This window comes from Heterocephalus glaber, unplaced genomic scaffold (genome assembly GCF_053883595.1).
Source record: "Heterocephalus glaber isolate CG9 unplaced genomic scaffold, H.glaber_assembly_v1.0 deba00000071, whole genome shotgun sequence".
Lineage (NCBI taxonomy): Eukaryota > Metazoa > Chordata > Mammalia > Rodentia > Bathyergidae > Heterocephalus > Heterocephalus glaber.
This window is the reverse complement of record NW_028258137.1, coordinates 9,123,040-9,146,023: the sequence shown is the minus strand read 5'-3', so window position 1 is coordinate 9,146,023 and position 22,984 is coordinate 9,123,040. Positions and strand designations below refer to the sequence as shown.

At 44.9% G+C, this 22,984-nt stretch overlaps 1 protein-coding gene across 2 annotated transcripts; it reads left to right on the top strand.

Annotated features, from left to right (window-relative positions):
• The first annotated feature begins 3,618 nt into the window (after positions 1-3,618).
• On the top strand, positions 3,619-17,744 carry Nudt7 (nudix hydrolase 7). 2 transcript variants are annotated; one of them, XM_004842815.4, is made up of 4 exons: positions 3,619-3,761; positions 6,802-6,955; positions 12,905-13,063; positions 17,077-17,744. In XM_004842815.4, exons 1-4 carry the CDS (start codon positions 3,727-3,729, stop codon positions 17,437-17,439), a joined length of 711 nt encoding a protein of 236 aa, XP_004842872.1. In that variant the 5' UTR covers positions 3,619-3,726; the 3' UTR covers positions 17,440-17,744. The 2 variants fall into 2 exon arrangements, with proteins under 2 accessions (XP_004842872.1, XP_004842873.1); XM_004842816.4 differs by lacking the exon at positions 12,905-13,063.
• The last annotated feature ends 5,240 nt before the right edge of the window (positions 17,745-22,984 follow it).

The window sequence follows — 22,984 nt, the reverse complement described above, 5'->3', positions numbered from 1 at the left end:
CTCTGTATTTCCTTCCCCCAACAAGATGCCTGGCCAAGGATCAGCACTCACCAGAGTTGGTGAACCAGACTCATAAGGTCTTAGGGACCTATTAAGCTGGAATCTGTCCACTCCAGCCACTTGCTACAAAGCTCTCTGTTCAACATCACTCGAGGCTCTCCTGGGCTACCTGGCCCCATTGCCAGCTCCCAAGACCAGAAAGGAAGACTGTTCTCATGCTACCGGGAAGGGAATGGCACCTCCTGGTCCCTAGTAGGCACTCTCTCCTCCCCTTCCTGGGCCTGCCACATTAAAAAGTATTCACAGAGGTGGCCTTTTCTTCTCAACATTAAACAGCTCTCTTTGGGGCTCTTAAACCAGTGTCTTCTGTCTTTACATCCCAAATCACCTAGGAGCTTCCTTAGAAATGCATCTTCCTGGGTGAATTTCCACCTAGGAATAAGAACCTGTGGGGAAGGACTCGGGTACTGAGTTGCCCAAAACACACCCCAGCTCCAGATGACTTTGACACTGAGGACCCCTGAGCCACTGGTAAGGAGATTCCTATTTAACTCATTCTTCTCTTGGACTCGGCCTTGCTCCCCTCCCTTGGTACTGGGGCTTGAATACCCCCAACCCTTTTTCACTCAGGGTTTTGCTCAGTTGCTAAGTTGTACAGGCTGGACTCAAACTCACCATCCTTCTGCCTCAGCCTCCCAGATGCTGGCTCACATTTCTTGAGCATTATTTTTCCAGGAGCATTAGCTTCCCATCAGTCCACAGCCTGCCAACCCCACTGCAGGGACAAAGTTAACCTGCTTCCCTGCTGCTCCTCATGCCCAGAGAGCTCTCGCCCACCCTTTGATTGGAGCACTTATCTGACTTTTTAGCTAATTGTTTGTGCTAGTCTTTTCCCAGAGGGCTGATAGAGGTTTTCTTTATCTCTGTATCTCCCAGGCCTGAGCCTCCCGTGCTGCTCCAATGAGAATTCCAAGTGGGTGGTCTGCAGAATGGTCAGCCCCTTCGGAGGATGCTTCTTTGAGACACGGGCCTGTGCCTGTTGGCTCTGTCAGCCAGACTGACCTTTTCAGACCCCCCCCCCCATCTTCCAAGAGTTCTGTTACTACCACCAAAGCTGTGTGCTAAGATACAGAAATGAGCAATCTCTCCTAAAAAATACTGCCAGATAAACTCGAAGCTCTGTTGCCTTGCAGGTAAACACACACACACACACACACACTCTCACACACACTTCACATAGCAATGCTGTGAAAGCTAAGTAGTTTTGCAGCAGTATTTCTAAGCTCGAAAGAAGACACTGTGCAGATAGCCTTGAATATCCCAAGGCTTCTTGGGATGCTGCCTTTTGCATTAAGGCCATCAAAGCTCTTGGATACTCTGACTTCTGATGCTGTGAATGGGGGCAGGGCTTAAACTTTCAGGCATCTTTTCCTGGCTCCTTAAGAGCCCCCACTGTCTTTGGTGTCTGCCACTGCCAACCATGGTCCACTGTGCTGCCACCTCAGTCTTCATAAAGCCTGGATTTCTTACTCCATGTCCTTTTGGGTGAAGGTCAACTTCTAACCTGCTGTTAGAAGGCCTCTTCAGCTACTTTCAGAGCTCTACTCTGCAAAATGCCCTTTGGGTTCCAGCCACACTGAACACTGAATAACCTGCCACTCTGAACAAGAATCCCCACCCAAGCTCAGACTCTGCTGTCCCCTCTGCCCACAATGCCGTCTGGCCCACCTTGCCCTCTTGAAATCCTGCCAACCCCTCAAATTCCACACTGAGTGTCAGGTGCAGGTCACTGGATGGTTGAACACCTGGCTCCACCACTTGCTTGCTGCATGACTAGAGGAAAGGCACTGGGTTCATCTTCAAAACAAGTGTTGAGAGGAGGTCTAAAGAAGAGAAAACCAAATCCCCAGACCGTCATTCTCATCCTCCAACTCAATCCTCTGAACCACTCTCCCCTCCCTCCTCACCCAAGCTAGGAGCACAGTGACTCACCAGAGGTGACAGTTATGTTTATTATGAAGACTAGGACACCTAGGGCTGCAGTAGAGATCAAAGGGCTGTGTCGCCATCATGACCCTTTGTCTAGCACAATGACACTGGGTGAGGGTGACCTTATCTCCTTCTCTTTCACAATCAGGTCCACATAACTCACAGGCCAATTGTCTCTGCCGGGTGATACTGAAATTCAGGGTCTCAGAGGTCAGAATGATCTAGACTTGAGCCACAGCTGTGTGACCTTAAGCATATTTTTTATTTTCTAATTTACAAGGAAAGGACGGCCCCACCTCTACAGAAACAATCCTATATCCTGGGGTTGGGTGGATTCAGTGCACTCCAGTGAGTGAAACTGTTGATGTGGACTCTCCCAGCCTCTATAGGAACTGCCCAGGTAAACCTGGGAGCACAGCTTCTGTGGGTTTAAAAGTCGGGGGGACTGTGGCCCAACTGTCCCACTGCCCAAGGGCCACAAGTGACTTTCATGGGCCCTCAGCACTTTTGCTTTTGTGAATCCCTTCTTCCTTCCGTAAGAAAACAATAATAGCCTATAGTCCTAGCACCCTGAGAGGCTGAGGCAGGAGGATTACAAGTTTGAGCCCAGCCTGGGCAAATTAGCAAGACTTTGTCTTTAAAAAAAAAAGAGAGAGAGTAATGTAGCTCAAGGGCTCAATCTCTAGTACCACAAAAAGTAATAGTAATAATAATAATAATTATAAATGAATTATATTTTATATTTTATGACTGCATTGATATGAAGATGAATGTAATCTAGCTGAGTTTATTTTCTCCTTCTGATTTTAAAAGAAATTAGTTAAAACATTGCAGCCTAGACACCGTACCTCTTCTTGTTCCAAATGGAAGAGTCCGCCCTGCGTCCACCTCTGGGTCTCCCGCCCACCACGCTCCCTCGAAGGGCCTTTGCCCAGGTCCCTCTTCCTGGAAGCCTCCGCCCTGGCCTGGCCTGCCCTCACCTGTCCTATCCGCCTCCCTCTCACCCCTCAGAGTGGAGGCAGACAGACCTCGGGCTCTCCTCACAGCATGACAGCCCGACCTGCTCCAGCTCTGACAGGACAGGCGCGGCCAAGGCCCGTGCTGCTGCCCACCCCGAGTCGAGTCACATGGTCCTCCACCCGCTCTGCTCTCCGAGGGCTAAAGGCCTCCTTCCCCGCCGGGTGTGACCATCCGATCTCCCACCCACTCCCCAGGGTCTTCGTGCTAGGTGTGGTGTGCGCCCTGGTGAGCAGGGGCCCAGCTGACCAAAGCTCAGAGGCTGAGCCGCCTTCAACGCCCAGCAGCAGCAGGGCACGCGGGTGCTGGAAGCTTCTCACCTCACCAGCACCGCTTCTGAAGCATTTTGGGGGATTATTTCATAATTTCTCCTATGCCTCTGACTTCTCAAGAAGTACCAGCAGCTGGGCAGAAACTGGAGGAGGAAGCTGACCTTCCGCCTCGCCAGCCCCGCCTTCAGATCTAGCCCGCCCCAGTCCCCGCCCATCTCCCCCCCCCCCGCGCCCGTTCCCCTCCCCCTCCCCAGTCCCCGCCCATTCCCCGCCCCCAGCTCCGTCTTCGGCTCCAGCCCGAGGCCACCCCGCCCCTTTCTCGAATCCCCGCCCCCACCCCGGCCTCTGCCACAGGCCCCACCCCCCTTACCCGGGCTTCTGTGCGCCTGCCTGTTCGGCATTTCCGCTCCCTGGAGTCTCTGGCTAGAAACAAACATTCTCTAGGGCCATGTCGCGATCTCGTCACCCCCAGGAGCCAGACAGGTAAAGCCTTCCCGGCCCGTGGCACCCGAGCCAGCCCAGCCCGGCCTCGATCGCAGCAGGGGCCGCCGAGGCCTTTAGCTGGCTGAGCCGGCCTCGGCGCTCGCCCTCTGGCACCCGCGGATATCTGCACCTTTTCGGCCCGGGGGTGGCCTCTTCCCCTGGGGACCTGGGCCCTGCACTTACGCAACCTCTCCCGGCCTGAACTTCAGTGATTCCGCTCTCACCGCCGGGGTGTCCCCTGAGAAGAGAATTTCGATGGTGATTATGCCAAGGGTCAGCCCAACAGTGGACAGATAGGTTTTCGTACTTGTCCCGCTGGTTCCTCTGGTCAGTCTGGGGGCTCTCTCCCAGTAACAGTCACCCCGAGTAGGGACCACTCCCGTGCTGGGCCGCCCAGTTTCCTTTTCTGGACAGGGCTTTGTGCCCATTGAATTTAGTGACTTTTTAGGACATTTGGTCATTTTTTAAATTCACTGATGTTACCCAACCCCATTTAGTGAGCCCCTTGACACACAGGAGGAGGTCAAGAAAGAACAACAACAACAAAATAGCAAGCATTTACCAACACCAGCGGGACACTTAGGACAGTGGGTATCACTCATTGAGAGTCTCAGCCTAGGTATGTGAGCTGATCGTTTGCTCTCCAGAAATACGAGGCATGTCACAAAGGAGGACAGGAAGGCCAAGTCACTCTGTCCGCTTTGGAAACCACCCTGGCTGACGGAAACTTCTGATTGGTGTGACACAGCCTTCCTACAGAATCATGAGTACAACCAAGGTGTTTGTTTTCTAGAGCTGCCGTAACAAAGTGCCACAAACTAGGTGGCCTTAAGACCACAGAAATTTATTCTCTAGTGGTTATGAAGGCTAGGTCTGAAATCAAGGTTTCAGCAGGGCTGGAGTTCCCTGTGGAATCTCTAATGGATGACGGTTCCCACCTCTTCCTCCTCCTGATGGCTTCTGAGTCCCCGGGCTTGTGACAGCGTCACTCTAATCGCTGCCTCAGTCTTCACAGGCCTTCTCCCACATATGCATCCTCAACCTTCTGTGTCCTCTCCTCTTCCTCTAAGTCATTGAAATGAGACTCACCCTCAATCCAGGGCGCTTTTGCTTCATAATCCTTAACTGGTTACATCCACAGAGTTCCTGTTTCTGAATAAAGTCACATTCTGAGCTTCCAGGTACATCTGAATTTGGAGTAAACACTACTCAACTCACTACACAAACCAGCAACAAAATACATTTGTTAAAAGGACCTAAACAAATCCAAATGGAAAGAGCACCACTTATGATTATAAATCTAAATTCTTGCCTGTTATCAGGTGACAGTTCTCCACATATATTCCCCTGGTCCATAGCCTCAGTAGCACCATCAGTCTGGCATTTGATAAAGTATCAGATTCTCAAGCCTCAGCCCAGCAATCTGGAGTAAACAGCTCTCTAGTAGCTACTTGGGTCTGGCAACCACTGTTACAAGACCTGAGTGTTTGGTAACAGGATGTAAAGGCCAGGTTAAGAAAAAGTAGGCTGATCGTGGGACTTTTTCATCAAATCTGTCATGTCTGGATACAGTTATGGATTTCAAAGTTCAATTATGGATTTCAAATTTCAATTATGGATTTCAACTGTTGCGCTGTTAAAAAAAGCAGTTTTGGGCTGGGGATTTAGCTCAGTGTTTCTGCCACCTGCCTTGCAAGCTCAAGGACCTGAGTTCGATCCCCAGTACCAAAAAAAACCTAAAAAGAGCAGTTTATCATATTTTAAATTTAAAATTGTATATGAGGTATGATAGAAATATGGTTAATATTTAAATTTTTAAAATGTATTACAGTAAAAGACATATTGCTATTAATACTCCTCAAAGTCCTCCTCCTTGCTTGGGACACACAGCCCATCATTCTCGTCACTTTCTGAAGCAGTTCTGGAAGTCCTCTTTCCTGGGTGACTCTAGTTGTGCTATTGTGCCTACCTTAAATGTACTGAGTCAACTCAAAATGTTTACCTTTTGTGGTTATTTTTGCCTTTGGGGAGGTTGCATGGTGCCAGATCTACTGAGTAAGGTGGATGAGGACATACCACAATGTTTACAAGCCTACTCATCTTGGATTACACCCAGTGGCAGCATTCACTGTATTTTTTATCACACTTGGTAAAGACACTAATGAAAGAGGACTTCCAGAACTACTTCAGGAAATGACAAGAATGATGGGATAAAGGTATTTGAAGAGAGTCTGTGTTGAGGCAGTGTCTTAGTTACTTAGTTACTTTTCTCATTTCTGAGACAAAATACCTGACACCCAAAGTTAAAGGAGGAGAGGTTTATTTTGGCTCACGGTGTGTAGAGATTTCAGTTCATAGTTAACTGGCTCCAAGGGAGGGTGGCATGGCAGATGGGTATCACAGAGGAGAAACAATTCATGGAGGGCAGAAGGCAGCAAAGTAGTGAAGAAGCAGCAAGCAACAACAGCAGCCCTGTTTCTGTCCCTTATATTCTATCCAGTTACATACCCTTAGGGCAGGTAGCACTCACACCCAGGGTGGGCCTTCCCATTATGCATACCCAGAACTATGCCAAACCAACCAGTGGACCAATTTAGTAATCACACACCCTTGATCCCAGCATCACACACTTAAGCCCAACATCACACACTTAATCTCAGCATCACACACCCCAGATCCAGCCAACTCTGAAAAGCCCCATCTATGACCACATGAGGCTTTGAGGGGACCTCTAGACATAAGCCATAACAGGAGGATTGATGGTAATGTGTCTTTTATTGTAATGGTTTCTTAAATTTAAACATTCACTGTATATTCTGATCACACCTCATAGTAAACTGTGTTTAGTAGTTTTGAGTCTTATTCAAGAGGTCCATAGCCACACTATGGAAGACCTATTATTTCTACCACACTATTGACAAATATGCTGAGGCTCTGAAATGGTGAATCCCAAAATACAGAAAAAGCTGAAATACAGGTAGAACTATGAGCTTTTTGCCGTAACTCTGGCTACTAAGATGTTTGGTTTGTTTCCATTTAGAAACAATTTGATAGATGATGCAAAGACCCGCTTGAAAAAGCTCGATGTTGGTGCCAAATATTCTCACTTGTCGAGTCACAAATACTCCGTCCTCGTACCGTTGGTGGCTAGAGAAGGAAAACTCCATCTGCTCTTCACTGTCCGGTCTGAGAAGGTGAGTGACAGGAAGCCCTCACCACGATCTCTCAGTTAGAAACCCTATGACATTTTGTGGCTCGCATATGGTTTGAGACCACAGTTCTTGAATGGACTTGCCAAATTGTGGTACTGGAAGGTACAAGAAGCCACAGGGTGACATGGCGATTTTTGGAATGAAGATAAGGAATTTAACTTACTGGAAATTTAAACTATTTTTAGACCCTATTTTAACCTTGGTGCTATGACATTTTAGGCTGGATAACGCTTTGTTGTAGAGCTGTTCTGTGCACAGTGGGATGTTTAGACTGATCCTTCGCCTCTACATAGTAGATGCCAGTAGCACACACACACAGTCACATATGTGTGACGATCACAAATGTCTCCAGACATTGCCTGCTACCCTGGTAGGGATGGAGCAGGGTAAAATTTGTGCCTCCGGAATAATGGGAATTACAAGTGCATAGACTAAGCCCTGAAGCCTGCTGCCCATGTTAAATGCAGCCTCTCTTCTTGTTGGCTGTGTGACTTTGCCCTGGTTCCATACCTTCTCTGTGCTTTAGTCTCTCCGCTTGTAAAATGAGGACAATGCATAGTAGCTGATTCATAGGGCTGCTATGAGGAGTTCCTAGGGGGACAAAAGTAAGGCACCTAGCACAGCCCTGGATCCATAGTATCCTCTGTCTTCATGAATGTCAAGTGGCAAGTGTGGCTGGAAGTTTTAAGACAAGGGATTTCACTTGAATACAGTATCCAGTTAGGATTGAAGTTTCTGGGCCACACCTACACCCCTGGGTGCAGTGCCCTCCCTTGCTGTCGGGAATACTTCTGAGGAAGAGCTGGGGAAGAGATAATTTCAGAGTTATCTAAGTACAAAAAGAAACGGGGCTGGGTATGGTGGCACAGGCCTATGAGCCCAGCAGCCTGGGAGGCTGAAGCAGGAAGATCAAAAATTCAAACACAGCCTGGGCAATTTAGTGACTTAGCAAGACCTTGTGTCAAAATAAAAAATAAATAAAATAGGGCTGGGGATGTAGCTCAGGTTGAAAGCCCTGGGTTTAACCCTCAGTACAAAACAAAAAAAGGAAGGAAGGGAGGAAAGAGAAGGGAAAGGAAAGGAAGGAGAAAAAGGAAGAAAGGATGGAAGAGACTATAATTACGTGGTATTTCAAGCAGAATAACGGAGAAGTATCTTGTTAAGAAAAACAGCATGGAGTAATCAGCTGGGCTTGGGGGTGGCCTCACATGGATTCTTTTCACTTCAGACCAGGTTGACACCAGCGCCCAGGACAGTGGAAGCCCAGGTTCCCAAGTGGCACCCAGGTGGGAACCAGAGACCCAGGGTCCCAGCCCTGGCGTAGCACAGGCAAAGCACTGAACACAGTTTGTGATTCTTCAGACAAACAACAATGCAGAAAATCTAGGTAGGGCCAGACCCTCAAGCAAGGGGTCTCTGATGTCCTGTTTCACCCAGAGTGACTTTGGTAATTGTTAAAGGAGAGAGAGAGAGAGAGAGGGAGAGAGGGATCTACTTAGACCTGACTGATCCCTGTCTGGCTGTGGGGCCCAGACACACCCTCTGGGGCTTTGCTTGAGCCACCAAGCAACAGAGCCTCCCCAGAGATTTCCTCCTCAGGGAAGGGAAGAGGTGGCGGGTCACCCTACTTTTGTGCTCCCCCACATTTTATTTTGGTTGTTTTGAGATAGGCTCAAACTTGTGATCCTCCTGCCTCAGCCTCCAGAGGGTTCCAGGCGTTCGGCACCACACCCAGCTGGGAGCGAAATTCTTATCTGCCTGGACCTCATCTCCAGAAAGGGCCTGAGACCTGCTCCGGTTGTCCGGAGCCTAGGAGAGTACAGAGCTGCAGAGTGTGGGCACGGCGCTGGCAGCTGGGCTGGCACTCTGGTGCTGGCTGCTCCCTCGCTCTCCATTTCCGCCTTGCCCAGGTCCGCCTTGCCTAAGGGTCTTCTGGGTCCTACAGCCCCGGTGACCAGCAGAGAGCCCGCGGCCTCCCTTCCCCATCGCACACCTGGGCCCAGACTGCTGACTGTCTGGGACACCCTCTCCGTGGCTTTCAGGAGTCTGCTGCTCTGCTGCCCATGTCTCCCCCAGGCCCACACCTTCCTGTCTCTTCGCCCCTTTCCTGCCCTCCTGCTCCCTCCCCTCTGCTCTGATGGCTTGAAACAGACCAGGGCAAATTTAAGAGCGAAACACAAATCAAAGCCTTAGGAACTTAGACCACAACCTTAGTCAGCTTCTGAGAAGTTCAGAAGGCTTAGTGAATGGCATCAATGCGTGCATCTATAATTGTAGCTCTCAGGGAGGCTGAGGCAGGAGGATGGCAAATTCAAGTCCAGCCTTGGCAACTCATCCACTTAGCAAGACCCTGTCTTAAAATAAAAAATAAAAAAGGGAAGAGCTGGGGATGTAACTCAATGCAAAGGCCATGGGTTCAATCTCAGTATTTATGTACAAAAGAAAAAAATTAATAACTTATACTTTGAGTCTTTTTTATACTGACAGTTTGTAAGATTCAGATTTAGTAAAGCATCTTTTTTTTTAACCAAAATGGTGTAATATTTCCTTAAGGGTAGCATTTTCCTGAATCCAAAGTGGTCTTTATTTCCTGTTAATTGGAATAAGTGTAAGCTGGGCTTGAACTCACTAGGTAGCCCTGGCTGTCCTCAAACTCACAGTGATCCTCCTGTCTCACCCTCCCAAGTGCTAGGATTACAGGCGTGCACCACCATGCCCAGTTTTCAACATACATTTTAAATCAGATCCTTATTTTTAAAAACCCAACTGAATACTAGAGATGATATAGCCAGATCGTATTTGCCATACGTTTACCACAACCTTGTTGGTGTGTTAATGGACTTTAGGAGTGACTGTTATAAATTTTAATTTGGGTAACAGCATCATTTTATCAGTGTAAATGTTGTAATACTAAGCTTCACCTTTGCTTTTCGAATGGTTATTGATTTTTGTAGTAGCCCATAATACCACTGCCTTGGAACTGAATGGGCTAAACGATAAAATACTTTTTTATAGGTGACATTAATAGTAAGTCTGTTACTTTTTTTTCTTTCTTTCTTTCTTCTTTTTTTTTTTTTCTCAGTCTGGGCATTGAAGTCAGAGATTTGCACTGAGCTATACCCCCAGGACCAACCCCCTTTTTTTCTTAATTTTGAGACAAAGTCTCAACTAAGTTCTTTAAGTTGCCCCCTCTGGGCTGGAACTTGCAGTCCTCCTGCGTCCTTACAGGCATGTGCCACAGTGCCCAAGTAGTAGTCTACTTCTTATTTATTCTGAAAGACACACTTGTCATGGGTGGAGTGTTCATGACCTAGAAACATACCCATCAGCCTTCCATGCTCTGCTTTCTCAACACCACCGATATGAGGATGGATCTATGGTAGCAATTCCTGCATACTCCTGACTTATTATCAGAGAAGAACTTTAAGAATTTTTAAAAAAATCTTGTCCAAGGCCAGGGATATAGAGCACTTGCCTGGCATGCATGAGGGCCTGGGTTAATCCCCAGTGTCATAAAGACAGAACAGAACAAAAAGAGATTTGTCCAAATGGGTTTTTTTTAAATCTACAATGCTAAAAAAAATTTATTTTAACATTATCTTAGTGTTTTCAAGTTGCTGTAACAAAATACCTTAGACTAGGTGGCTTATAAATAACAAATGTAATTCTCATGGTTCTGGAGGTTGAGAAATCCAGAATCAAGCCATGCAGAGACTCGGTGTCTTGTGAAGTCTTATTTCCCCATTCACAGATGGCCATTTTTCACTGTCTCCTCACAGGGTGGAAGGGATGACCTGTCTCTCAGTCCTCTTAGTCCTCTTTATTAGGGGACTGATGAGGGCTCTGCCCCATGACCCAGTCAACCCCTGTTATGGCTTGTATCTAGATGTCACCCCAAAGCCTAATGCACCCATAGGTGGGGCTTTTTGGAGCTGGCTGGATCTAGGGGGTATGATTTGGGGATTAAGGGTATATGGCACTAAATTAGTTCATTGACTGATTTAGCATAGTTCTGGGTGTGGATAATGGGAGGGGCCCACCCTAGGTGTGGGTGGCACCACCTGGAAGTTTTATACCCTGAATGGGATAAAAGGCAAAGGGAGGCTTGCCTCACTGCTTCACTGCTTCCCTGCTTCCTGCGTGCTGTGCCAGGGACTGTTTCCCCTCTGTCATGCCACCCTGCCTTGGAGCTGGCTGACTATGGACTGAAACCTGTACAAACTATGAGCCAAGATAAACCTTTCCTCCTTTAACTTGTGGGTGTCATATATTTTGCCTCAGCAACAAGGAAAATTAACTAAGACAACCCCCAAGGACTCTACCTCTTAAAATCATCACCTTGAGGGGTGTGGATTTCAACATAAAAATTGGGCATACACATTGCAAGATCCAGGAGTCTTGCTGAGCCAACGTCTCCTTGACAGTTCAGTGGAAAGGACACTGGCTACTGCCCAGGGATGGGCACAAAAGAAATCAGGATCAGTTTGCTGAGAAGTTAAGTGCTGCAGAAGAAAGAAGAATGGAGGGATTATGCTTTTCTATATCTGCTCAGAATAGGAGAAAAGAGAAATTGTTGTAGAGACAGATGAGAAAGGGAGAAATATTTAGGACTCTCCTAATGTTCTCCTAAAGTCGGGAAAAAATGGACCAAGTATATGGGTAGAAAAGAGAAAGCCCTGTAGCTTTGTTTGCAAAGATACATGGAGATGCTGACAGTGGTCGATGCTGATGACTCCAGTGACCATATCTTTGTGGTTTAGTATGCTCTTAATAAATATGTGGTGTGTGGGTTAAGAATGTGAGCTTTAGAATCAAACCCTGACTGATACTCCAACTCACTGTGTGATCTTTGTGAGGCTATTTAACCTACTTGAGCCCTAGTTCCCTTGTCTGAAAGTGGAAATAATAATAGCATAATAGTAACTTGCATGTCTATCTGTGAATGGATGGGTAGACAAATTGTGATACACATAAACATTGGAATACTCTCACCCATAAAAGGAAAGAAGCCCCAAAACATTGAGCTATGTGAGAGACACAAGAGGTCACAAGTCATACCTATGCTTACATTTACAGTATGTGAGATGTTAAACAGAAAGTAGAGGTGGCACGGGTGCTGATGAGCAGCTGCTTAGGGGATACCAGATGTCCTTTTAGGGTGATGGAATTTTCTGGAAATAGCAGGGGTGGTTGTATAACATTGTGAGTGTGTCAAATGTCACTGAGTTGTTCACTTTAAAATGGTCAATGATACATGAATTTCATCTCATAAAATAAAATACTTTGAAAAAGAGTAGATTATAGGTCTGTTCTGAGAACTCAGGAAAAAAAATCCTTGTGAAACAGCATTCCCAGACATGGTAAGCACTCAATAAAAGGCTCAACAAAATGATCCATTTGAAATATTGCCATTTATATTATCCTTTATTTTACCTTTTTTTTTTAATCCCCATCAAAGTCAATTTGTTGGTGAATGTATAGAATCTCCTGGAGACACGTAGAGAACTGGGATTAGGGGAAATTCTCAAAGCTTACTTTTAAAAAATGAATCAAAGTAAACCTTTTTCATTTCTTAAAAATTTTTGCAATGCTAAGGCTTGAACCCAGGGCCTTGCACATGCTAGGCAAGTACTGTACTACTGAGCCACATCCTCAGTCCTCTTTTTAAATTTTATTTTGAAACAACAAGGGTCTCTGTAGGTTGCCCAGGCTGTAACCAAGCTTGGGGTCCTCCTGCCTCAGCCCCCTGAGTAGCTGGGATTGCAGGTGTGCTTCCCGCCCTCCCCTGATTATGTCTCATTTATCACTCGATACTACCAGGGTAAGGGTGGTCTCTGGCACACAACAGCAGTACAGTAAGTATTTGTTGAATTGAATAAATGGTTCGAAATTTGTCATCACACATGACTGCTCTGTTCTCTCAATGTTCAGCTGAGAAGGGGACCTGGAGAAGTTTGCTTCCCCGGGGGGAAGAGGGAACCCACAGACGTGGATGATGTGGCCACCGCTCTCCGGGAAGCCCGGGAGGAAGTGGGGCTGCAACCCCATCAAGTGGAGGTCATCTGCCGCCTGGTGCCATGTCTGTTTGAAGTAAGCTTTCCATAGACCCCCGTGAGCAATGAGTGTGTCTGCTGTTTTCAGGATTCCACATTTCTCCAAACACAACCCCAAAGTCCACTATGCATAAAGCCAAGAAACTGGGCCCTCGTGTGGCCCCTGCCCCTCATGAGCTCAGTGGTCTTGGGCAAAGCCCTCCTTCACCACCAGAAATAAAAGGATTGAACTACATCATCGAGTTTTAAACTAGGTACTATGGAACCCTAAAGGTGCTTCTGATTTATTTCATTAACTTTCAGTTCACATTTACTTTTCTCCGCTGTGTATTTATTTTGAGAATTCAGCTGAAAAAGAAAACACACATTCCAGTCCATTATCCTCTTAGAGGGAGCTGATGCATTACCTTTACCCCAGCTTTCCTAATTTTTGCTCATACCATAGAATAAAGCTGCCTCATATCATGGTTAACTAAGCAGTACCCTGAGATCACTAGATAAGCTCTTTAAAAACTGTTACTATCATAACTGCATTCCTGTGTGAATCAGGATTTCCTTTCTAGTATAAACCAAAGCAGCATCAAAAATCCCCACATGAATTCAGCAGCTGACATTGCCAGATCTTAATTTACTCCGAGTTCACCACTACAACTTCATTGTTGTACCAATGGACTTTAAAAGGAGAAGAGCCAATATTGTAAGTTTTACCTTGGATAACAGCATGATGATATTGATATAAATGTTGGAACAGGAACCTTTAATGACAGTTTTAGAGTAGTTTAGATACAGAAAATTGCAAAGATAGTACGAAGAGTTCTTGTGTACCCCACGTCCAGGGTCGCAGTGTGACACTTTGCATCACTGGTACATTTGTCATAACTAAGAAACCAATGTTAGTACATTATTATTAAGTAGAACTTTGACTTTACTGTCTCTTACTAGTGTTTTAATAATGTCTATTCTGTTCTGGATCTTACCTAAGATACTGTATTGCACTTGGTTGTCACTCTCCTGTCACTCTCCTTAGTCCTCTTGTCTGTGACAGTTTCTTGGACTTCACTTATTCACATGACACTGAAAGTTTTGAAGTCCATCGGTCAGGTATGTTGCAGAATGTCACTCAGTTTGGGGTTGCTGAGATTTTTGTCTTGGTCAAACTCAACACCACAGAGAAGTGCCTTCATCACATAATAACAGAGATAGGTATAAACTTTTTAAAATATTTGATATATTGGGCTTTTTTGTAAATTTTTATTTCAAAAGAATAGTCCACCTGATGCCGAACAGTAGAAACCAGTGGATTAGTTTGTCTTCCATTTGCTTAAAGTCTTGGTGGTACAGGGTCATTATTAGGGTTTATATCTAGATGTCTCCCCAAAGCTTCATATGCTATAAGTAGGGCTTTTGAAAGGTGATTAGATCATAGATGTGTGATGCTCATCAGTGGATTGATCCACTCTTGAGTTTATAGTTAAATGTGATGTTGGGAGGTGAATCCTGGTTGGAGGAGGTGGTCAGTGGAGGGTATGGCCTGGAAGAATGATCTCCCTTCCTCCTTCCTTGAGCCCAGCTCTCTTTCCAACTGCCCTGCCATGAGTTCTTTCTCCTCAGCCATTCCCCTCTGCCATGCCACCCTGCCTTGCAGACAGCCTCTACAAACTATGAGCCAAAATAAACCTTCCCTCCTTAGAGTTGTGTGTGTCAGGTATTGTGTCTCAGCAATAAGAAACTAACACAGTTGTGAAGATCAATGATGCTGAGACATTTGTGTTAATTGAGCCCAGTTTAAAATACAAAGATCATCACTCAGGAGATTTAGTTTAGGAGAATCTTGTGGCCCCTCAATAAATGTTTACAGTGTGTGTGTGTGTGTGTGTGTGAGAGAGAGAGAGAGAGAGAGAGAGAGAGAGAGAGAGAGAGGTGGGATTAGGCAAAATGTGTCAAGTACTTCCTTTCCCATTGTGTATCTTAATGGCAGTTCTTTTCAGCTGATTTTTGCAAATCCCTCAGCACATTTTGGGGATATATCTTGGAACTTTATGACACATTGAGCTGTAATAGTTAAACGTTCCCAAGATGTGACTGCCTTCATTCCCAAGGGTCCCAGGAGCTACTGAGTTCTGCGTGAAAATGGGTGAAATATAGCAGTTTCACAGGCTGCGTCAGCTTTTCCTGACCATAACAAAAACCTGAGATAATCAGCTCCAAGGAGGAAAGGTTTATTTTGGCTCTCAGTTTTGAAGGTTTCAGTCCATGGTCCATTGGCCATGTTGCTTTGGGGCCATGTTGTGAGGCACCACATCATGGTAGGAGTGTGCAGTGAAGCAGGCTTCTCATGTTGTGAAAATACGGAAGCAGAGACAGGAAGAGTGGAAGAGACTGAGCTCCCACAATCCCTTCCTAAGGCACAACCCAATGACCTCACTTACTCCCATTAGGCCCCTCCTCTTAAAGGTTCCAACACCTCCCAGTAGCACAACCAGCTACAGACAAAGCCTTTAGCACATGGGCCTTTAAAGGAAATTTCAGATCCAAACTGTAGCACAGAATGATATCGAGTCTTCAGGAGTTTTCCATGGACCAGACATTCCTGGGGCAGGAGATTTCTAAAATGACATTATCATGACATTAGAATGAACAAAGGTTCTAAGGACAACATACAGTCCTTAAAAATGCTAGGGAAGGTTATTTTGTTTTATGACCCTTGCTAGTTTTTAAACTGTATGACCCAAAACACCATTCATTGATCACTAACACAAATAATCTAACTCAGTGGTTCTTAATTAACATTTGGGGATGTCTGGGGATGTTTTGGGGTGTCACAGCTGGGGCACTCCTCCCCTTCCTCCTACATGAACCCTCCTGGACCAACTGTGGCTCCACTTGCCCCACCCTGGGGAACTTTGTGATCTCAGAGACTGTTTACCCCATGCCAGGCCTGGCATGAGGACTTCGGGTGACTTACAACCTCAGATCTCCTGCCCTCAGGGTATCTGGTGTCTCTGTTCCCATTGTCCTTTCCCACTGCATATATTGACTTTACCACTAACACAGTTCACACTCGGAACCATCTCTGTCCTTAAGGTCACCTTAGCAGAGCTGTCCATCCTCTGAAGACGTCCTGTAGGCATGGTCAAGCTCCCACAGGTCTGCACCTCACAAGCACCTGCCTGTAGCTTTTCCCACCTTCTTGCGGGAGGGGGAACTCCAAGCTCATCTCACTTTTCATTGGAGGTTGTTCCTCCTCCGAGCTCTCACACCTGGACTCAGTCAGCCCAGGTCTCTCTCTCGAGATTCCCAGTAGACAAAGGGGTCTGTTATCTAACTGAACCCCAAATTATTTGCAAGTATTTGTGATTGTAAATGGAAATTTCCCCTTATAAACATGGATTTTTATGAAAAATAGTTTATATGAAGTTATATGTATATAAGGCATATTTACATATATAGTTTTCCCATAAGTGGAAACATGCTATGACTATATCACCTTTCTGTTTATAAGAAGCACATCCTTGTCTTTACCAAGAGGCAAAGGTGTCTATTGGATTTTTTTAAGGCTGCATGGTATTCCAATCTATGGTTATTTATAACCATCATTTGTCTAACCTAATATCCACCAGTTAGACAGTGAGCATTTTATTTTGGGACTGCTGCAAATAATGCTTCTACCCTGTTCAAGTAGCTCTTCCTGCTGGGAAGAATCTATGATACAGATCCACTCATACAAATGCCAATTCCAGCTCAAAAAGATTATATTTTTACACTATTACCACATAGCTACTTCAAATGGGCATGCCAGTTTATCCTCACAACAGATTATCATTCTCAAAGGTGTCTCTGAGATGCCACCTCCTGTGGGGCAGATACTGCCCTGTTACATGGCAAATACAAGTTTGCTCCAGAAGTAAATTCTTCACCCTTCCCACCCCACCTTCTATAATGGACCAGTTCGGTTTAACATTTTATTTTACAGAGAAATGGCAAGATTTTAAAACTTGAAACAATTTCACTGTGCTTCTGAATGTGTCTATTTTGTTTTCTGCTTTTTAGAAAAAAAAGTTGGTTACCCCAGTGGTGGGTTTTATAGACCACAACTTTGAGGCCCAGCCGAATCCTGATGAAGTTAAGGATGTGTTCCTTGTGCCTCTGGACTATTTTCTACATCCACGTGTCTACTACCCTTATCACTTTACACAAGCTGGCCATTCTTTTGTCATGCATTGCTTTGAATACAGACGCCCTGAAGATGGTGTGACTTATTTCATCAGGGGACTGACTGCGCGATTTGCTGTAGTGGTTGCCTTGATTATTTTGGAACAGAAACCTACCTTTGAGGTTGAATATAATCTCAATGATCTACTATCATCTTGTGAAAAACAGTTGCTTCTTTACCATGCTACAAGCAAGTTATGATTTATGAGGACAAAATCCAAAAATCCATCCAGGAGGATTCTGTATGTGGTTGTGCACTGAACACCAATGATGGCTGCTATCGGAATTTGAGAGGTACTAATATTTTCCCTGCAATCTGAAAGGAAAAACCTTGCCTTTTTTTTCCAGTTGCCTTCTGTCATTTGAAAGAACAACAAAGGAAGAAAAATATATTGATAGTGTTGTCTAATTTCACCCACGATATGTTAATATTTTTCTTACACATTTAAGAAAAAAGTACCTGGCACATAATAGGCACTTAATAAATGCTTGTAATATATTATGACCATGTGGTATTTATCTTGTTTGTCTGTTGTTCTATGTGATAGAAGCTTCTAGCCATCCATCCAAACCTACCCTCAATGACAGTACGACCCTTGACATTAAATGGGCCTCTGGGATTTAATTTTGGCCAGTGTGGTTCAGATGAAGTTGGCCTTGCAGGTCACCTTGAATTGAAGAGGTGAGCCACCTAGGAAAGTCCAAGTCTTTCCTAGTCTTTCCATCGGCTATACCATGCATTCCTCTGCAACTGGTCTGGGCCATATGGATGAAGACATTTCCTGGGGGAATGGCAGAACCGAGAGATAGTCAGAGCTTGGATATCCGAATGACTCTATTGAGCAAAGCAGTCCTCCAACCTGGGCTGTTCTTTGGGATCTGTTACAGGAGGGAAGAGTACAATTCTGTTATCTCTGCCCCTGAAATGTAGAGTCCCTTTGTTGCAATATTACTTTTACCCTAAATAGTATATCACAACACTTGAAAATGGCTAGATGGAAATTCACCCAAGCTTGAGATGTTACAGACAGTTAGCATCTGGCATCTCAGCTCTGGCTCTTACCATGTAGGTTCTGTGATACATACAGGTTGTCCTTGTCAGGTGGTAGGGTTTGGCAAGCATTAGCCACAGTAGCTAAAATTGTAAAAACTAATGCAAATGCAAGCCCCAAATTGAAAGTCAAAAAGATAAACATGTACATGCCTTGAGATCTGTCACTTCTCATGTGAGCATCTCCATAGAGTTAGCAGGATTTCTTTGTTTAATTATGATGTTAACCATGCTGCACAAAGTCAGACAGGCCCCTGAAGAAAGCAGCAGAACTACATCTCTGTGATGTCAATTTCACATCTCACTGAGTGTTACCAGATTTTAAGAGAGCCAAGTGATTGCTTAATAAGACTTTGCAATAGCTGAACATGTGAGGCCAATATGAAACCCCTCAATCTGCCCTGTAAGAGACCATTGCTGCAGACTTTATTTTCTGGATTTTGGCAGAAGCAAATACCCGATCTGCTGCTTTAGACCCATAAATGTTTAAATGGCACAAATCTGACTCCAACCATGAAAACAGATGTTGGGTAAGCGTCCTCATTAGCATTCTGTAACTAGCCCCGCATGAGCAGACCTAAACTGTTTTCGAACAACTACAGAAGCATTTGCAAATGTGTATTTACCATCTGACAGCAGTATAATTGCTAGGTAGATGGCTGACCCCTCTGTCCGAGAAAGTGGTCCTTCTGGATAGCATGTTTGTTTATGTGAATGACAAAGACTTGCCTGGTTTCTGAGAGGAGCTGGCCCAGCTTAAGTCTGCAATCTGCTCGTGAACACCCAATTTAGGGTGCAGGATACTCACTGATAGAGATATTACCCTTCCTCTTCTTTTAGTAGCATGATTTATAATATCTATGTTCAGGGCTCTAATTAAACATCAAATCTGGATCAAATAAAAGGGGAAGTTATGGCAAGGTACAGATCTCAGAAAATCTACCAAACCACTGAACAAATCAGCCTCAGGAAAGACAGCAGTAGGCAGCAATACAGCTAACCACCTCAAAACCAAGAACCGGTGAACCTGCTCTTGTACACCCTGTCATTACTGTGACAAAAACCACCTGTTAGAACTGATGGATGGGACAGAAAAGCAACAGTCCCATCAGTCTTTGAAGAAGCCTGCCTCAGGCCTAACTTAGGTCACTGGCAAGTTTCCAGTAACTTGCAGTTATATTCAAGGGCGAGGGTCAGTGGGGCTGTCTGACAACTCACATCCTGTATTCTCAAGTTCCCGCTTTGCAAGTGCATTCTCCCGGCCAGACAGCTCAGCTCTGCCTTGTCAGCAGCCTCAGCATCAGTAACACAGTGGTTAAGAGGCCTGTGTCTGAAACGAGGATGCCGAGGTGTGACTACTAACTAGCTCTAGCATCATCCCCCTGGTAGCCCTTGGTTTCCCCACCGTAACATGGGGAGATAAACTTCCTGTCTTAGGGCTTTCAGAAGAGGAAATGAGTTGATACATGTGATCCTTCTACTTAAAGCCCTCCAAAGTGCTCAAAACAGTACCTGGAAAATGGTAAATGCTCAAATTTCTGTTAGCTCTTAATTCTGGTAGTAGTTTAACTATAATGTTATACCCTAATAGTAATAACAAGCAGTGCTATTTCTCTTGTTCAAAGCTTCCTCAGTTTCCTACAGTAGTGGATCCAGAACTTTTTCAGTTCACACAGCCCTTTGTATCTTGTAAGGCACATACAAATCAAGCAAGACACCTACAATTTTGTTTAGGACATAGGACCAAACAACTGAGTAAGGATTTATATCTTACTAACTTGGTAGCCACTTGAAAATATAGCCTATATACACTGAAAGAAAAATATTATTCATTTCAATCTTAACCACAGTTGCTACTAATGGAGTAAATAAAAGATTCAAATAAATACAGCCATATGGAAGGGAGAAGCCCCCGAAGTAGGGAAGACACTAACTCAGACTTGGGACTCAGGGACAGCTCTGTGTGGAGGTAGTGACTTGAACTGAGACTGATGGGCAAGGAGATGCTGCTTACACGGGAGGGACAGTGGTACTGTTGGTGGGGGCTACATTCATGAAGCACCCACCAAATGTCCAGTTCTTCATTTGATTATTTCATTTAACCCTCACAGCCATTCTCTGTAGTGAGCACTGTTATGATTCCTGGTTTTGTATAGGAAAACAAGAAGGTCATATATTTTTCACAAACATTTGGCCAGTCTGAAGTCTGCAATCTGAGTAACACGAGCAGACTCTCGGTTTAGGAAGGTGGATACTTAGCAATGGAGGTGTTAGCGCCTCCTTTCTTTCTAACAATATATTTTATGGCAGTATTTGTGACCACACAGTTTGTAAATGGCAGAGCCAACATCCAAACCCAACTCTTACGAGTCACAAAGCCCTTTACCTCTACACCCACTTACCTCAAGATGAGGCAAGAATGAAGGTTAAATTTACATTTCTCTCAAATCACCACGTGTGCAAGCAAAGCAGTTAATAAAATAGAGGAAGTACAGAGTTTATTTTTGCCTTAATCATGTCCTCTAGCTTAGTTGGCTGGCAGTGTGCACGGTGAAATGAGTAATTAGCTAGGATGATTTTAATTAAAATGGAACATACCAATTAATGAAGGAAAGTGCTTGCATACTTGCTAATTTAACAGCTCATTCACGGCACCAGATTTCCAGTTAAGCAACTAAGGTAGGAAAACATTCCTCCACTGCTTAGACAGGATGATTAAGTATAATTTCCGTTGTTTTTCTTTTTTTCTTAATTCCCAATTGGTTTCTTGGGAACAGTTACTGGAGTGATCACTGCCCTGTGCAGTTGTTTCTCTGTGGCCTACTCAGGACCCCTATAGGCATCTATGTGTATATTCAGCCCAGAACTCCTGATTGTCCTCCCATCCACACCCAGTGCCCTCTCTCTGCCACCCCATTGTCCACCATGGCTCAGAGTTTAGAGGCACACTTTTCAACCCCCCTTAGTTTATAGCACAGACGCTACTTCACTGCACATCTGCATAATACATGCGTAAGATCTTTGTACTAATTCCACCCTTACCCTGGAAGGAACAGATCCGCATACCATGAGACAACCCACTCTAACTTCTAGCCACAAGTGAACAGACCAAGGATCAACAGCCAACCCAAAGACAGCTCCTAAATTGGTGTCTAGCAATCTGTGAGTTGTTTGATCTTGCTTCAATAATGAACCTAAATCTATTAGCTTTTCCAAAGACTCTGAACTATGCCAGAAGATAGATAGTGCATGCTTGGCAAATATTTTAGAGTGAGCCCAAGAAATCAGATTAAAAGGTAGTTAGCCAATAATTGGTAGAAATGTGTCTTTGCTCAAAGCAGTAGTTGTCAGTAATTCACCAGACACAACTGCCAAGAGAAGAAATATCTCCTAAAGCAACTTGAAGATCTTTTTTCTAAGGTCTCAAGTCTATAAATTGGAATTATAAGTGTAGACTTGAATTGATATTTCCTTGACTATAACTTTCCTCCTCTTTCACTTTACATCTTCAAGCTTTTATTCCCTTCGTGATCATGGCTGTCAATGGCATTTCTGTCATTTTTCTTTTCACTTATTATCAATGTGAAACTTTAGGTTCCCCTGATTATTTTCTTCTACTAACTTAATTCATGTGTACTTCATTACTCTGGGCTCATTTCATTTCCTTCCACCAGCCTTACATCTCTTTTGTAAATCTTTTCCATTTTATGGACCCCCCCAAAGCTCGTTCTGAGAAGTTGCCTTTATTTTTTTCCTTCTGGCTAGAAATCTGTATGGCCTAACATCCAGCTAAAAGATAAACTGAAGATAGTGGAAGCTTTCTGCTAGAACTCTTAACCTGTTGTGAACCTACATCAATCCATCTTAGCAAATTGAATAATGGCCCCAAAACAATACAAGCAAGTCCTAACCTCAGTACTTGTGACTGCAACCTTATTTGGAAATAGGGCCTTGCAGATGTAGTTAAGGATCTCGAGATGAGAGCATCCTGGATAGAAAGTGGGCTCTGAATTCAGCAACTGGCATCTTTATTAATGAAAGGAGAGGGAGATTTGGGACAGAGACACTTGGAAGGCCATGTGAAGACATGGGCAGCGATGACAGTGATGTACCATAAGCCAGGCAGCTGTTGTGGATGAGCTGAGCGAGTTTAGAACATTAGAGATGCACCACACTCTGCCAGATTCAAGCCCATTCATTATAGCCAGTGGTCGAGGGGGGCTGACACCCAGAAAGTTCCCTCGGCAATGGGAAATCATTTGATTTCTCCTTTTAAACCATGCTTTCACTTGGGGAGGGCTCAGGGGAGAGCAAGCAGAATCTTACAGAAGCAGAGCCATGCCAGGTTAGTGGGGGGCACAAGGAAGTTTCACACACTAGGTGAGCTACAAAACATCCTGCAACTGCAGCAAGTTTACTGCCAAGCAGGATGTGGGGGGTTGGGGTGTTTTGTTCAAGCACAAGTACTTTGTCCAAACACGGGTACAAAATGGCGTTGAGGCACAAGATGGAGTCGGTTGGCTATCACACGACAACAGGAGCCACCAGAAGCAGGAGAGGCAAGAAGGAAAGATCCTTTCCTAGAGCACCTGGGGGAAGCTCAGCCTTTCTTACTGACTTCTGGCCTCCAGAACAGTGAGACAGTGCATTCTTGTTGTTTTAAGCCACTGAGTCTGTGGCAAATTGTTAGGACAG